Source organism: Acipenser ruthenus, chromosome 28, assembly GCF_902713425.1.
Source record: "Acipenser ruthenus chromosome 28, fAciRut3.2 maternal haplotype, whole genome shotgun sequence".
Classification (NCBI taxonomy): Eukaryota; Metazoa; Chordata; class Actinopteri; order Acipenseriformes; family Acipenseridae; genus Acipenser; species Acipenser ruthenus.
Genome location: NC_081216.1, coordinates 8,492,583 through 8,510,792, shown reverse-complemented (window position 1 = coordinate 8,510,792; position 18,210 = coordinate 8,492,583). Strand labels below are relative to the sequence as shown.

The window sequence follows — 18,210 nt, the reverse complement described above, 5'->3', positions numbered from 1 at the left end:
AGTAAGTGTACAGTTTAGGCCTATTTCTTCAAAGTCTTTTACAATATACTATGAAATGTTGTACACATACAATCTCATACACAAATACAGCTGCAGTCATATAAAAGATGGGTTTTCTGACTGGTTACAAACATTCCCCAACATGGTAATTGTAGCTAACGAAATAATACCATAGATTTTACCCATTTTGCACTTCTGTTAGCTACATAGGTCTCAAATGTGCAGTTTTGAAAGAAACACATGTTATAGCAAACATGTATTTTCATTTTACAACTGACATCTGGTACTACACGAAGTTCTCAGTTTGCTTGCCTTCCAGGAAGTCTGTTACTGCCTTACCTCGTAGGTCATTTCACCCCAGCAGTGTCTTCTGGATCAAAGCGTGTTATTGACAAGAAAAAAGCCAGTGAAAGGTTGAGGAAAGTGAAATTACCCAGGAAGTTGAAGACTGGCTTACAAATAGAGATTTATTATAACCTAATGTAGTTAGATATCATTTTTTTAAATGAAAATACATGTTTGCTAAAACAAGTGTTTCTTTCAAAACTCCACATTTGAGACCTATAGAATGAATGTTAATGGCTGAAAAATTGTATGGAATTATTTCACTTTGAATGTTTTTAATACTAAAGCTGAAGTGTTTAGGAAATCAACATTCCTAGCCTAAGATCATACGAAAAATGAAATTGAAAATTGTCTGCAGTAACAAATGTTGATACATTCAGAAACGAATAATCAAGAATATGAATCTGTTTGTACTACCAAAAATAACAAGATTACTACCCTCTTTCCCAGAGTCTGTTTTCACCCTTTTCTATGATCTGGGAGATTAACTTTATGTGTTCTCAATTAAGAGCTTAACTTTGCATGAATGTGTCATGTTATACCTATGAAAGTCTGATTACATAGCACTGTAGAACACACAGATGAAATGCTGAGTTAAAATTCAATAAAGTCCTAATTGCAACATAGAGCTTCGCTTCACAGCTCTGCAAGTGAGTGGCCCTCAATCCAGTGATCAGTCAATCAGAACATGTTTACATGGCATCAAGTAAGCTGATTACTGTGTAATGGGATCCTTCACAATCAGATCAGGAAAATCCAAATGTAGTGATTACATGGCAAATACATTTCACAATCTGATTTCATTCCCTGTTTACGTGAAAGCTTGTGTCATCAGACCTGCAGAAAAGACCAGGTGTTTTTGCACTTCTATTAGCTACATAGGTCTCAAACGTAGTGTAACTTTGCCGATGAAGACATTAGCCGAATAATAGATCTCCTTGTCTAGGGACATATTTTCCAAACATTGAATGCAGTCGATAATCTACACCGATATTTTAAAGGAGAAAAAACACCTGGTCTTTTTTAACTAAGTGATATAATTCAAGGGATCATAAGCAAGATTTTTTTTCTATATATATTTATAATCTGATCATTTGTATATTACAATAAAAACTAAAAATAAAAAAACACTCTTTGAAAATCTACCATTGATAAGTTTTGCCTCTGAAATATTAATGACAGTGTTTGAAGTCCTGGATGATGACACACAACCCCCACGGAACGCCACCTCTCTCACCCCAGAAGAAGCTGTCCTACCTTTGCAGAGGGAATCGGAGGTCAGTGTGCAGCTCTCCGCCTCGTACTCCTCATCCTCACAGATGGTGCAGGGCAGGCAGGGGTCCATGCTGCTCTCCTGGTCGGAATAGGTCCCCTCTGGGCAGGGCTCACACACAGTGTCCATGTCCTCAGTGCACTCCGTCCAGACCCCATGTCCGAATGGGCACAGTGTACAGGCCTGGCAGTCCCCGGTCACTTTGTCCATGTAGTAGTTGTAGTCACACACACAGATTGCGTCGGCACTTTCAGTGCACGGTGCTTTCATGCGCAGGAGGCCTTTACACTGAGTGCAAGGCCGGCAGGTCTCTGTGGGGCTGTAGTTCTCTGAGAAGGTCTCACCTGCATGGCACAAACAATGGTAATCAATTAGAGCCTTTACACAGTGAAACCTCGCTATGAAGGCCAGTCGAGGGACCAACAAATTGTGGACTTAATAGGAGCGGGGGTGGCCTTACTACTAAAGGAAAGTATTTCTATTGTAACATAAAATAATTGTGATTGTTTTTAAGGAGTTTAGCTTATTTATTTACAGTTGAGCAGTTTAACCATTCTAAATGTTAGTTATTTTCAGGGGGGGGGGGGGGGGGGGTTATATTCTAATTTACCATTTGTTCGATTTGAATATCAAATATTAAAAGCACATTAAACTTCTTAGTGCTTTTTTCTAACCTCTTTTTTCTACACAGGAAAGTCAACCCTTAAAAAAGATTTGCATAGTAAATGGTAAAGCATAGGCAAGCATTGTATGGTAAAGCATAATAATAAAAAAAAACCACTCAGGCATTTTCAGCTGGACGGACCACCCGGCTACGTGGCTGTCACCGCCCAGATGAAAAACTTGAGCTGCCCGTCTTGCAGATGCTACTGTACCTTTAATGATAAGGATTGATTACGCGTCTAGCAGACTAGATCACTTGCACGTTGCTGGTTAAAAAAAAAACTTGGAACCACATGACAGCTGTGTTACATCTTGACACTACATTTAACCAATCAGAGAGTTGAAGGGAGGCTGAAACGTTAAAAATTGACTGCAAAAAAAAATAACCGATTATTTTCAGGAAAAAAAAATCACTGACAATGAAAGTGGAAATTACCGAAATGGATGATGAAAAAAGAAAAAGAAAAATGTAGAAAATGAAAAAACAGCAACCCGATAGTCAACAAAGAGCAACTTGCAGAAAGCGAACTGCAAGAGGGGCCAGTGCGTAAAAAAAAGAAACATTGTGACAGTGGGTATGATGTTATGTGGGGAAAAAAAATTTAAAAAATCCTTTTTTTAGAGCAAGGAATTGGGTGGTACAGTATGATGTGCAAGCTCAACCAGAAACACAACAAAGATTGGAAACGATCAGGGGTAAATGAAGCAGGTGTAGCCTGTGTACAAATTAGGGTGGGTTATTATTCATTACTCAAGTTCTTATTATTATTCAAATTCCTGGTGCTATTATATATTTAAGGTATGGCAATTTAAGTTCTCCCGGCTATAATGCTCTGCGACCCAGCTAAACAGAATTCCAGGGGAAAACCCTGAATACAGTGCACATGTACTGTGGTAAACTTTTCAAAGGACAGAGCGCTACCCCCTGTGCTATTCAAAGACTTTTCAACAACAATGAAACAGCAACCTAAAGCTTAAAGGCATGAGTCGTGACCTCTGAGTGATCTTCAGTTTGAGTGTAGATACTCCTGGAGTAGTAGATAACCATGGGCTAAATATGTTTGTTTTTATTTTAAAAGCACCAATATACTCTTGAACTCTTGAGTTGTAACAACTCGTTCTCAAGGGTGTCCCAGATACAACAAACATGTGCAAAAACCATCTGTGCACACGACACACATCAACAAAGAGAAAAAAAAAAAAACATTGAGCAACAACGGCAGCAGAAGCAGGAATCAATATCCGTGGTAACTAATATATAAGCAATATGTCGATGTTTTTGGCAGGAGGCTCTCACTTTTTGTCCACAACCCCTTCTTCAGCTGGTTCCTTTTGATCAGGGTCAGTATTGATGAAACAGAGACTTCCCAGTAAACCCTGCAGTCCTGGGACTGTCCCTGTAAGGTATGCCCTGTGAATGCAGCCGCAGGTACTATAGGGTTCCAGAATGCCTGAGGTAAAGATTACTAGTGTTTGCATTGACACCTATAATGTAGTCTTTGAAGCCTCGCCACATTGACGTTTCCACGCATCAGCTACTGTTCTGTGGGCTGGAAAGACCTGTTTCAAAGTATAATTGTCAACATCTTTTAAGTTCAAGTCTATACATATTTTTTTCTCAACTGAAATCTGTAACTTGTTAGCTAACTCCACCTAACAGGGTTGTAAAGCCAGCCTGGTTTGTCACTCAATATTACTAATTCTGTAGATACCAACATTTATTATTATTATTATTTATTTCTTAGCAGACGCCCTTATCCAGGGCGACTTACAATCGTAAGCAATGATTGGATCATTTTGGCTACCAAAAGTGAACACATTTTTTAAAGTATTGCCAATTTAGCAAGGGAATTCAAAAGTAAATTACAGTAGAATATTGCATTACACAAAAGCGTGGAATATACATCTAGGAAAGTTATGTCAAGACTATGAACTTTCAACCCATCCACATAATCTATATGAATGTAACTGGAGCTTAAAGGTCACATTATTTCAATGGAATTAGGAAGTCTGTTCAGGGCCTGGCATTTAGGACTCTCTGGACAAGCTCATAGCTGCTCAAAGGTAAAGGCAGATTTTAAGCCCTGGTTATATTGAAACTCTAGTACATTACAAGCTCAGAGGGAACGTGATGTGGCATTTCATGTCCTGCTAGAAAATGAATCAGCTGCTGTTACTGGTAAACACAGATCAGGGAGGGTAGTAAGTATTTTACACTTTACATGTAGTAATGTCAGTGCCATGAAACAATGTACCTTGTATAATTATTATAAATAATAAATTATTGCCCACAGAATAGAGCCCTTAGTCTGAAACAGCTATACCGTTTTAAAAATGTTGGTTCATAATAGCATTCAATTCAAGAGCGTGCCACGGTTTCAGTGTGTTGCCATTGCTGGTATGCTGTGGTCTGCTAATGGTTCTGCTCTGGGTTTCTTCAGGGTAATATACTGGGATTTAAATGGGATCCCATTGGGAATCTTCAAACGTTACTGTAAGAGTGAACACAAACTCAGCAGGAAATACAGTCCTGACTTCGCAGCTGTTCCTTTCTAGTTATATACCGTATAATACTTCACTGAATAAGGAGTCCAAACATGTTGACATACAGCTAGTCAATTACAACAGCCTACAGTGGGCACAGTACGCTTACAGAATTCTGGTATTTCGGGCCAGCTCGGAAATACATACAGCTTGTAGTTATCCAGCTGTTCAACCTTTTTGGGCTAAAGAGCTGTGCCGAGAAGGATCCAGAAAACACAAACTGAATAAAATGTAAATACAACTGTAACCTTGAATAGCTGTAGTTTGCTAAAACTGAAATGCTGAACAAAACAGTAGTAACTGAATTTTTCTTTTTTTTTTTTTTTAAAGAACTTTGAAACAGACTTTAAAGTTATAGGTGTAAAAAGTTGTCAGAGTGTTAACAATGAAAAGACAAATTACAGATACGTTATTTAAACAGTTGTAGCAACACGTGGGGACGTACAACTTACAACGTAAAATTTTTTGAACCCCGCTACTTACTCTTTGAACCAGCTAAATGCGTTTAATACCATACTCAGGAGGTAGTCTCGAGTAGGGTTCTAAATTAGATCGCATCAGGTAGTGCGGTTTGTCAGAAGTGTGGATGCTGTAATACCCAACTACATTTTTTGTGCATCCTCCAATATCCCAAAATGCTCTTTTATATGCTTGGCAAAGCTTCACTGTATACAAGTTTTGAGGTTTATGTTGTAAAATCGTGGATCTTGGAGCCATGTTTTCCGTGGGCTCCATATTTGTGCAGTTGTAAACATAAAATACAGTGCATGGTGGGATACAGTGCATGGTGTTGAGTCCCACTGTCCATTGTGCTGCTAGGAACTGTAACCAAACTATTTTAACAGTGTTTGTACGCATTAAGCCCGACTAAACATGAAACGGTATTTCAGTGTGGGTGCTTTGAGCTGGATTAATTTGAATGTTTATTCACAATGGGTTAAGCCGTTTTTAGACAGACATGTATGCCAAATTCTGAAGTGTGATATATTTACATATAGGATATGCATGTAATCTTTCATCCTCATGGCAATGTATATTTAATGACCAGAGGATTGGCAAGACACCCATGCAGCTACCCAAGTCATTATCTAGAACACCTGTTCTAGAACATTATCTAGAACACCTGTTCAGACAGCATCTGTAAACCTCACAACTCTGGACTATACTGGACTAGATGGCACCCAACACCAGAACTTGCATCTTCCTGTATTACTGAACTGCCCCATATTTTACTGTATTCTACTACTGCTCTTGATTGTAACTGTTTTCTGTATCTTGTGGTTGATTTTACTCTTAAAGGTATCCGTATCCACGGTTTTTGTAATTGCTGTTATTTGAAATCGTTCTTATCCATTTATAGTACTTGCTATGTGCTCTTAATGGAATGTACTCTTATAAGCAAATATCTTTACTATAAGTTTAACTGCTTTTAGTCGAATTTGCTCTTAAATGTAATTATTTACTGTATTCTTTATTTTGCTCTTATTTGAATTTGATCTTATTTTCTACTGATTGTACTGTACTTTGTAACTGCCCTTATCTGTAAGGTGATATTATGTATTGTGATACTTTGTAACAACTCCGGTTTCCTCCCACAGTCCAAAGACATGTTGTCCAGGTTGATTGGTCACTCTAAATTTCCCTATGTGTGAGTGTGTGAGTGAGTGTGTGTGTGTGTGTGTGGTGCCCTGCGATGGACTGGTGTCCCATCCAGGGTGTAGTCTCGCCTTGCGCCCCCGTGTATGCCAGGTTAGGCTCCAGCTCACCGAGACCCTGTAAAGGAGTAAGCGGTTAATGATAATGGATGGATGGATGGATACTTTGTAACAACTGTAAGTCGCCCTGGATAGGCGTCTGGTAATAAATAAATAATAATAATAATAATAATAATAATAATAATAATAATAATAATAATAATAATAATAATAATAATAATAATCTAAGGAAGGATTAAGATACTAATTGAAAATTAGGTCTGTGCAATTTATCTCAATGCCAGATAATGACTCCAGTTAAATCTGGTGTTTTACAGACTAAGGGCCGGACCAAATCAATCCCCATCGCTCTTGCGAAAGAGTGTTTATGCGATAATATCGCTAGCTTCCTGTGGCAATGTGCCCTGCCCTTGTGTGCGTTTCTGTGTTGTATGTTGCGTGCGTGTGTTAATGTTGGTGTATTGTAGTTGATACACAGGATATAAATGGGTGAGTGCAGCACGAGTATTTAAATTGTATATTTGTATTTAGGCACGGGATTGCACATCACTGCACGTAATTAATATGTGAGCACGGGGTTGCACGTAATTAATTCACGTGCTGGGATTCAAGTGAATAATTAATTAGTAATTGAATCCCAGCACAACAGTATATATAGGTGCACATTTCATTCACTCGGGGTTGGGTGTTCGGTGAGTGGAGAACGGGAGAGAGAGAGAAGGAGAAGGAGAAAGTAAAATAAAATAAAATAAAATAAAGTAAATTAAATTGAATTGAATTGATAGTTGTTTTCACTCACCGTGTTTGTTCGTTTGTCTGTTCACTGTTTAGTCCGTTTTGTTTATATATTTATTTTGGCGTAAGTGCCGTGTCCTGTGTTGTTTGTTACCACCGTTTATTTTCTGTTCTGTTTATTAAATGCTGAGCGAAACCATTCGCTCAGCTCCACCAAACCACACCTCTCTGTCGTTTTATTTCCTGCCTCTGGTTTGACGCCACCCACTCCGGCCGTCTTTGTGTCATTTCCATACCGCATTTTGTTTATCCCGATACCAAAAACTATCCATTTCCAATCCGTGAAAGGGGCGGAGAGAAGTTTCGCAGAAGTAGGAGGGACCGCCGAAAGCAACATGAAAACAGCTGTTGACCAATCCCCAGCCGGTATTTGTGACATTTTGAAGGGGCGGAAACAAGGCGGTAACATGCAGTAAAATGCGAAAAGGCAGGCGAAGACAGCCAGGGCAGATATAAAAATGAAATCAAAATCTGTGTTGTACTACTGTTTCATTTGAATATCAGTGAATGCTATTACATACAACTACTACTAGTAGTAATAATAATAAAAATACATTTAATAATAATAATAATAATAATAATAATAATAATAATAATAATAATATCTGCTTTTATTTTTATTGTGTACATTTTTTTTTAAAGAAGTACCTCGTTTCCATGATGTCTGCAGCATCGTGCTGCATTGTTCTGTCACTGTGACTCATTGTTTTCATGATTTTTGTAAAAATCCATACCATGCCCTGGCTTGTGTCAGCACCATGAAATGCCAGCATCCTCATACACAGCCCTGCTGTGCACAAGGCTGTATAGTAACTGCACAGGAACGAAGATTTTTTTTTTTTTAAATGTCGGTTAACAAAGAAACTCTGCAAGTATTATAAAACTAAAATGCTGATTAAAAGAAAAAAAAAAAAAAAAACTTGGGGTGAAAAGAACATAGTGCCGATACCGCTGTACAAAAGAGTCTGCTCCTTTGCAAGGAGCGTATATTGGGCTTATGTCTTCCTGTGTAATGCGCCTGCCTGCATTGACCGAAATCACTAAATTAGTGTCAGAAGTGGACGCACTCGTCGGACAGCAGCAGGGCTGGTAGGTGACATAATCACACATGAAGACATAAGCCCGATATACGCTCCTATCGCCCACCCTCTGCCTGTGTGTGGATTGTCTTGCCCTGTGTGATGGCCTGCCTGTGGGAGCTGACAATATCATACAGAAAGAAGTTGCATGGAATGCTATCCAGTGCCGTGAAAAAAAAAAAAAAGTTGATTGCAGATTTTTTTTTTTTAAAACGGGTAGTTTTATTATTAGTAGTAGTATTATTAGTATTATTATTATTATTATTATTTCTTCTGTCGAGAACCCAAAGCAAATTTAAAAACTTCATCTTGATGCTTCTGAGATGACAGTTTGGCTACCATTATAGGTATTATGTAATTTTGTTATCTACATGGATTTATACATTTTGAAAGGACCACCTGGCATGCTAACACGGTATGGCCAAAATCAAATTTCTGCTCCCTTATGCTGGAATGGTGGGCTTGTTCTTACATGCCGAGAATTTCATGTAAGGGTCATTCCACGCCAACTCAACCAGAAAAGGGACATTTCGTTGCCCGTCCGTCTCAGATTTTCCTAGAAAAATTCACCTGGGGGTTTTCTGACATGCTGAGTTCAACTTGGTACAAATAGCAAAAATTCAAATTTCAAGGGAGTTTAATGAGCAGTGGTGGGACTTGGAACCAAAAGTTTTTCACAGAATTTGGAAGACTAGTACCTAAGGGTCTTAAAGCAATACTTACATTTTAGGACCCACATCCCCTACAGGGTAAAGGGTTATGCTGAAGTTCGAATAAAACTTGTCAGTTACCCCTCGTCTGGCAATTTGCCAGAAGTGAGTAGGGTGCTGCTATTTTTTTCTGAAAAGCCCTATTCAATACAACTAGAACGAGTTGCTACACATGATGGTAGCATCTAAATTGCACCCAGGGTGATTTTTCTGGTGAAGGTCCTTTTCTCACTTTAGGTTGACCTTTGCAAGATCACAGGTCGAAGGGGAAATTAAAAAAATAAATAATGGCTATCATTTCTGAACTCGTGTCTGAAAACCCCCAGGTGAATTTTTCTAGGAAAGTCTGGGATGGATGGGCAACAGCACTGGTTGAGTTGACATGGAATAACCCGTAATGTTTCTGTGTAGGCCTACATGTTGAAGTACTTTATGAGAGTAACCAAATGTTAAAAACTAAAAGTTAATATCTTTAAAGTGGTTACAACATTCATATGTTCTTTATTTGTATTCTAGTTTGCTTACATTTGCTAGCCTTGAGTTTGATCAAAGTTCAATGTAAAGAAGCACTGTGCCTTTAAGAGATTAGTAGGTGACGTCACAGATGAGTATGTCTCTCTCCGTGAGTAGAAAAGAGTTTATTGTTTGTTAAATAAATAATACGTATTGCTTTTTAAACATTTAACTTGAACTGTGCCAAAAAAAAAAAAATAGGTTAAGAAAAAAATAGCTTTAGACAACTTCGAAGTTGACTATAAAATCCGGTCCTGTGAAAGTCTTGTGATGTGAATTATACTTATAGATGGAATTGAATAGATTTGGTCGGGCGACAGCAAACCACTCCCCCTTCTCAACCCACTTGTAGTCAACAAGCAAAAGCTGCTTTTTGAAGGGCAAAAAGGGCTTGTTTTGGTTCTGTGAGATTTCGCATGGAATTTTTATGTGTTTTATTACCGCAAATGCTTCCTCGTCCTCGTTCTCTGAGTGCTAACTTTGATTTGGTCTGGCCTTAAATGCACTTAAGTGTTTTCTTGCAAGGTATCTTAAATAACAATGGTGATCCAATTAAAAACACTGCAGGTCATTATATGGCAAATGGATTGAACTGAAGGATGTCCTGGGAAAAAAAGCATGATAACTCACAATTCCATTCCCATTAGATAACCTCTCCCTGTGTGTCCTATTACAGAATACAATGCTGAAAATTGAAATGTTATGACTCGGGAGCGGTGAAGACGAACACACACTGTCCTCCAAGGACACTGTGCCATCACCCGACCGCTTCTGCTCTGGCAAGCCTGTAGGCGCCCGGCCAGACTACAGGGGTCGCTGGTGCACGGTGAGCTGAGGACACCCTGGCCAACCTAAGCCCTCCCCCCCAGAGCAGCTCTCGGCCAATTGTGCGCCGCCCCCTGGGAACTCGATGTGTTTGAAGTAACCTGCGTATCCTGTATCAATTGTTATTCATAACCCTAAGCTCATGTATAGAATCCATTGATCATAAATATTGTCATTGTAGAGCCGACAGCAGATGTCACTGCCATTTGTAACCTGCGTGATGACTGTATGTAGTTGTATATCGTTTTGTGACGATGTAATCTGTTCTTTTGTTATGGTTACTGAAAGGACCCTTTTAGGAAATGGGAGTAATAAATTACTGTGAGTGTTAAGTGTTTTGTTTGTTTCTAACTGTCTGTGCTTGTCATTATAGAAGGCTAACCTCCGGGAGCTGTAGCTAAACCGCTAGCAATTAAACCCGGACTCCACTTCACCTTTGTACACGAATAAACCTGCAAATCACCACTTTCACTAAGAGCACTCACTCTGGACTTGTGACCGTGTTGTGTTTGTGTGTGTCTTGTTTAGTGGATTATTATTTCAGGACTGAACCCCGTGGTTTGCCTGAGCGATACACATCGTTGTGTAGAGCCAGGTATATTATTATTTGTCAGCAAATACAGCTGCGTTTTCACTGTGAACTGTCTTGTGTCTATCATTCCTGAGCACCACATCACCACTGCACCTGTGCACTACGTTCCACTTTGCCACAGTACACCATTTTGAAATACTACAGAAAACAGGTTTTCATGGTAATATTAAAATTGAAATTGTTGCCCCTCAGATATTCCCACCTGATCAGTTCTGAGTTGTGTATGTTTGCTAGTGGTCTGCTGACGGTTTCTGCTAGGGTAGGTATTCTGACATTTTGACAGCAGACCTGCAGTTATTTAGACTGGGGTTTGATAGTTACCTTCTGTACTGTGTTACAGAGTCCGACATATCACCAGTGGCTTCTTCTTGTTTGGATTCACTTTGTATATCTGTTTTAGTCATCACACCCTGGTGACTTTTTTTTTAAAGTTTACTGCACCCCTGTGGCCTCTATACAGCTCTCAGACACTCCTTCCCTCTAAGTGCAGTTGCTACACCAGAGTGTAACCATTGCCCTGTCCCCTGCATCACAGCTGTTTCAAACTTAATAAATCCAATGGCAATCGTCTCGACTATGTCTTCATTGACGACAATGTGACTTCTAGTTTAAACGTGTGCCATTGAATGCATGAAGTTTATTTTACTATTCCTAAATGTAGCATTATTGAGTGCTTGGTAGTTATGGGTGTTCTTAAAAGACCCTTGCACGCTTTCCCAATGGTTCCACACACAATGCAGGTACTGCAGCACCGCAGGGGGTATTAAATCAAACCGCTGTTGATTTTGTCTCAATAAATCAACTAAATGCTGTGTATACCAGAATGTTTTGCAATTTCAGAAAGAAAACTCGACACATGAGTACACAACAATTTCTTGCAACACATTTAGCATTACAACAGCAGTGCCAATCGCTACAGTGTTAGTAATTAGCAACTTGATTTACCAAAACCTCTAGTCAATAATAATGGCAGGCAGGCAGCGTCAGCAGTACAGCACAAACATGCAAATTCAAGGTCATTTCACATGTGGATCAGATTCCACTCCACAGGATTTTCAGATGGCAGTATCACATCAATGTCAGGGTCTGCTATTTTTATATATGTAATATATAGTAGTCCCTGATATTGATGCAATACAGCCATCAGAAATGTCTTTGTATCAGATAGTTAGAATCAGATAGAAGTGATGTCACATTAAAATTAGTTGAATGAAGCCCGCTGAATAATGTTACATTAACATATTGAATTACATACCTCTTTGTAGTTTTCCACATAACAAAAAACTGACATGAAATACTGTACTACTATTATGGTGTCCGGTGGGGGCTAAATCAAGCAGCTATCGTGTCTAATGTACTTGTCAATATAATCCGAAGAAGACACCAAATTTAGAACACTTATGGTAATCAATTGTCACCAAAGTATTTAAGCATTTTCCTACCAAGGGCAACAGATTAATTCATAAAATACAGCGCTGCTTTATGACCCAAGTTACTTTCCTGTTTTATGGTGCTATTCAATCAAACTTGCAGATAAACCTCTGCATTAGGAACATTGTGACATTGTGACATTGTAACTGCTGGTCATAAGATAATTATAGGGCTCTGGAAGCAGGGAGCAAGGGGGTGGTAAATAATACAAGCTTGGGGCTCTGTGGGATTCAGATCTAAGCGGTACAAATCCAGTTATCAATACTGCATATGCTTATGGAATTAGGTTTGGATATAATAGGAAACGCACTAAATTATGCAGCATGCACATTTCAGAAAGTGGCACACTGATGAGAACGTATCTAGCTTGTCAAGCTCAGACTCACAGGCTGTGGTGCTAATATGATCTCTGCAAATGATTCCTTGTAAATATAATTAACAGCTCAAGCCATCGGCTTTGTGAAGTCCTGTTTTTATTCCAATTTGGTAAACACAGCAAATGGATTTACAAAGACAAATCCCATCTACAGTCTTGACAGCTGCACACTGCCTTTTTATTTTGTTGTGTTACTTGTGCACCAGACCCGAGACATTCTAACTGAAATCAATGGAAACGAAACAGCAACACTGCAGTTATCAGAAGTACAGTACAGAGCTCAATGGAAGAAGGGATTATTATTAGGCGTTGATAGAATTCAGTTCTGGGGCTCCACTTCAAAGCAAGGCATACTAGAGGGGTATTGCTTTGCCAAGTATGACCAAGGACGTGGGAATGTAAACTTAAAAGCAGCTCCAATCTATTCAGTCACACTGCATCCCAGTCCCTCATCTCTATACACTGGGCCACATTTTTTTCCTCCTTCCCAGTCCCTCATCTCTAATCACTGGGCCACACTTCCTCCCTCCCAGTCCATCATCTCTAATGACAAAGCCCCATTGCTTTCCTGTCTATCAGCTTTATTAACTAGGCCACATATATGTTCCCTTAGTTCTAGGCAGGTTACTTCCCTTCCTCCCTGTTCCTCAACTCAATTCACAAGGCTTCCCTGTCCCTTGTTCTGCGCACTTCCTCCCTAGTCCCATTCTGTCTGCTCACCCGAGTTGGTCCCCAGATACAGGCTCAGCCCTCAGGTCCACTTCATGACTAATTGAAAGTACTAATCTATCTGACACCCCACAGCCTATTCTCTCTCTCTCTCTCTCTCTCTCTCTCTCTCTCTCTCTCTCTCTCTCTCTCTCTCTCTCTCTCTCTCTCTCTCTCTCTCTCTCTCTCTCTCTCTCTCTCTCTCCCTCTCTCTCTCTCTCTCTCTCTCTCTCAGGGGGGGCAGGGAAGGCTGCAGGCCATGGGATCTAGCTGATATATCTGGCTGCATTGAATGTTCCCAACATGCCTTTCCTGTTGCCATTACCATAATGCTTCCATCTCAATAATTTATGTCAATACATTAATAAAGTCCACTCCTGGCATTATATTATATTTTATGATCAGCACATTATGGGATAGTGCTTAAGAGGATGTTAATGATGGTATTTTCTTGTGTTTTCTAATCTTGTCCTCTCAGCCTCTAACTAATATTGGAGTCAACCCAGTACAGTAACTGTTTCTCCGCTTTGTCCTGGACATTTATGAAATACATTCATAATACAAATGAAATTATCAACTTGAAAACGCCTATTGGGAGATCATCATAATACCATGAAGAAAATCTAGCAGAACTCTGTACTGATTTTTATTAGCATTACAGGTGCGCGCCACTTATAATGGGTCGTAAACACAATTCGAAATGCTATATGTATGTAACTGCGAACATAACTACCTTAAATATAAACAATACAAGAAAGCTCAACTCCCAAAGAACAGGAGTTTATTATTTGTACAAAACACACCCTTGTGGGCCGTACAGTGTAATAAGTAGCACCATTTTACGAATGGCACCATGTTGCTAAGCAACGAGAACCTTGGATGGGCTGGCCGGGTAGTTCTTTCCCAGGGTTCCAGGCAAGTCAGCCAGCTAGAAAGGGGGTGGAACTCTGTTGCATTAACTCATTAACCCAGAAGGGAAACGACGTGGCAGTCCCAGATTTGAGGGGCGGCTGCACTCGTTCATCAAGGGGTCATGTGTGACAGCATAAAAGGGGACGGAGAGACGCAATCTGTTCCTTCTCTTTGGTTTGTGTTTAGAACCTGAAAGGACCGTGAGAGACCCCGTGAAATATACGTATCATGAGTGTTTTGTTTGTTTGTCTGTAATTGTCTTGTTTGTGATTATTATTAGATGGCTAACACGTTCCGGAGCTGTCACCAAGGGCCAGCACAAAACCCGGAACAGCACTGCACTACTGTCACTGATAAACCTGTATCACCCACCAAGAGCACTACTGCACACACCTAGGACTGGTGACCGTGTTGGTATATTGTGGGACAGATATATTGTGTTTATCATTTGGGACTGCAACCCCATTGTCATTTACTCCGTGCAGTACACATTTGTTTTTGTTTATTTTGCAACAGGTAAACAGCTTAGCTGTCCTGCTTTAGTTTAGGTTCCTGATTTATGTTTAGTTAGCACTCAAAGAGAGTTAGGTGTTTATTTTTGGCTTTTGTTTTATTTTGTGTGTTTTTGCTTATTAAAAAATAGCGCGTCAGCGCAGTGAAAATCCATTTCTCGTGTCCTGAGTCAGTGTTTTAAAAGGGGCAAAGAACCCGAGTGGGTGCGGTTCTGTTACACAAGGTAATAGTTCATGAGATAACATGGTTAAATATCTGAGTGGCCATGGCATTGTTGCATAGGCAGTTGCTCTAATAGTTACAACAAAAGGGTGTTCCACCATGCCTTTTTTTCTGGCGCCGTGCCCCTTCAGTGGCGCCTTCCTATAACCATAGGTTAAGAATTTCTATCTGTCACTGGCTTATAATCAAATATTTGAACTGCTCACCCACGATTAACAGAGTGATCACAGTGATGGGTGCTACTCACACACAGGAAGGGGGAGCCACTTCCTAAATGAAATAAAAATACCACCACATGCACTTATTAATCGGGGCACTGAAGAAGGCACCAGCCTAAATGTTTGTCTGCTTGACCCTTGTATAGTTTAACATTCGAATTCTGATTGAGCCTCTTGAAGTTAATGAGTTCTTCAGCCTAGAGAGAACGATAATTACTACTATGAATACCTCTGTGGTACCCTTCTACTAATGGTGGCCGTTTCAGTTAGTCTTGCGCTACGGTTGCACCTCAGTCCCCTGTTCTCTAGTGCCACAGATAGCAGTACTGAGACGATACTGCGCCACTGAAGATCATTTGATAAAAGCTTTGATTGAGAAGTTAAACCCAGACGTCAAAAAATTGCACCTGAGGATTATGAGAGGGAATGATAATAAAATAATAACAAAAAGAAAATCCACCTTTACAGTCTTTTTTAAATGAGCTGTTTGCAATCTGGCTTGATTGTATTCTCCATCTGTGTGAATAAACTGAAGAAGGTCTCAGAAGTAACATGCACTTTATAAACTAGGATTTACGAGTATTAAATCAGAAGCAGACAACCCATGTTTAATTCAGGATTGAAAGGGTAACTGCTGAGAAAGTGAATCCACAAAGAAGGACACTTCTCTGCCTATCCCCAACAGTCACTAGACAGGCACAGCAGAGCGTGAGAAATAGCTGAGCTACTGTGAGTTATAGTGGTTTTACAAAACCATGGTATTCAAAAGCCATAACCACTGGATACCAGACAGCCAAGATATTACACCCTCGAAAACTCGGTCTATCTTTATAAGGCGTATATATGAAAAAGATGTGAGAGTTGGTGCATCAGCATCTTTTTCATATACTTTATTGTTCTGTGGTCTACACTGAAAGATATAAAGTAAATGAAAACTCTGCAGTTTATTCACTTGTTTCTTGTGTGTTTTGACCTGAATGCTTGGTCAGAAATGAAATGCAATGGTGCTCTCCGCTTATAAATGATCTCAGGATCTCGACATTTCAAACCGTTATGACGAGATCTTAATATAATTTGTCTGGAGATCTTGCCAAAACATTTTGAAATATCGAGCTCCTGAGATACTTTCCTGAATGAGCCAACGTACAAAAACAAACAAAGAAATCTACTGCCAGTGTTTGCGTGAGATCAAGGACTGAATGGCAGGCAGGGAAGCACTGAGGAGCACTTCCACTTGTTTGCAGATAAGACAGGAAGCTCTCGTGATGCCTGCTAGTGGCATTTCTTTGGCAGTACTAAATTAAATAGGGCAAGCCTTACCATTACCTCACTCTGAAGAATATGGCCTGTTGCTCCCAAACTTTCACAACAATATGTGTGCAGATTGCATTTTGTTGTAAATACCTTGATCTGGCCCATTGTTTCATAGGGGGTGTTATAACAGCAGCATGCTATCAATAGTGTCCAAAAGACGCTACCTGCCTGGTTTTAGTTTTTGTGAACAATCACAAACACCTTGGTAAAAATTGTGTCACTTTATCCAGTTATTAACACAACCATTGTGGGAAAGGTCTTTTGTGTATAAATATACGGCCCCTCCAGCCACACTGCCATGTTTAATCCAGGCTTCTGAAGGAAAGCAGGCCTCTTGACCAGTCTGTCTATTGTGTGTTTGTTTACATTCCCTAAAGGTGAAACTGTTTGTTCACAGATTAAAGTGGCTACAAAAATCAGATTTACAAACTGTATTTAAGTGTGTTAGTTTACATAACTAAGCCTACTTTGTTAGCTTGTTAGCAGTGCATACAGTATCTGTTATAAAGAGCACTCTAGGGATTTTTGTTTAATTATTTCAGACGGACTGGGGTCTGAAATAATTATTTTTACATGTCAATGAAACAGAATCATAGTTGCAATCAAGTGGCTGAAGCATATTTGAAACTCAGAAAAACTTGTTTTAAGGAGGGAGGAGGCTTGCAGGGTTTATCCAATTGATTTATAGTAGTGGGCGTCATTTCAACATTAAATTATTGTCACTTAGGCCTACTTTCAAAGACAAAAGTACACTCAAGAGATGCTGGTTTTCTCTAAGTCCTATTCTTTTATTGGTTTAAACAGTGACAGTATTTAGATGCCCCACCGTTTAGATCATAGACCACGACGGGTCATTTAAAGCGTTTCCTCCAGTCTTTAATTTATTCCTATTTTTTGACAGGAAAATCATGCAGATATTACAAAGTGAGAAACAAACTCCTTCGGTGTGCTTAAGATAACTTAGTTGATATCATTTAGCTTTGAAAATATGGCCAGTGTCTCTTAAATTCTGTGTAACAGGGATGGAGGTGGGGCATGAACTGGTGACCAAACACACTGCAAGCAATCTTTTAACTTCATCTCATCCCACCGACAGGGGACAGAATCTGTAATGGCATTGCTTCACACAACACTGTCCATTACATATGGAGAAACAACCTGCAGGTACTCTACATTGCCGTGCATTATATCTTTACCTTGGAGGTGTCCAAATTGAATTCCCTTCCATTTCCATTTGCTTTTCATATGTGTTAGTCTTGCATTGTGGATAGGGAATGGATTGTACTTCAGCAGTATATTGTTACATGAGGAACCTCTCCCACAGTCTGGGTTATAGCACAAGCAGTAATGCAGTTAGCAGGGATAGGATCTCTTCTAGGTGGTTCCAAATTGACAATTTCCCTCAGGCTATGCTACAGAGTAGCAAAGGTAATGGAATCAATCCAGAAATGCTGCCTTTTAA

General features: G+C 39.6%; 1 protein-coding gene across 1 annotated transcript in view; it reads right to left on the bottom strand.

Moving 5' to 3' along the window:
• The window catches only part of LOC117434849 (tumor necrosis factor receptor superfamily member 16-like), a 59,847-nt gene that overhangs the window by 26,036 nt on the left and 15,601 nt on the right, over nt 1–18,210 (bottom strand). The window contains exon 3 of the mRNA XM_034057521.3: nt 1,603–1,962. Within this exon, the coding sequence (XP_033913412.3) occupies nt 1,603–1,962 (360 nt within the window). The remainder of the gene's footprint in view (nt 1–1,602; nt 1,963–18,210) is intronic.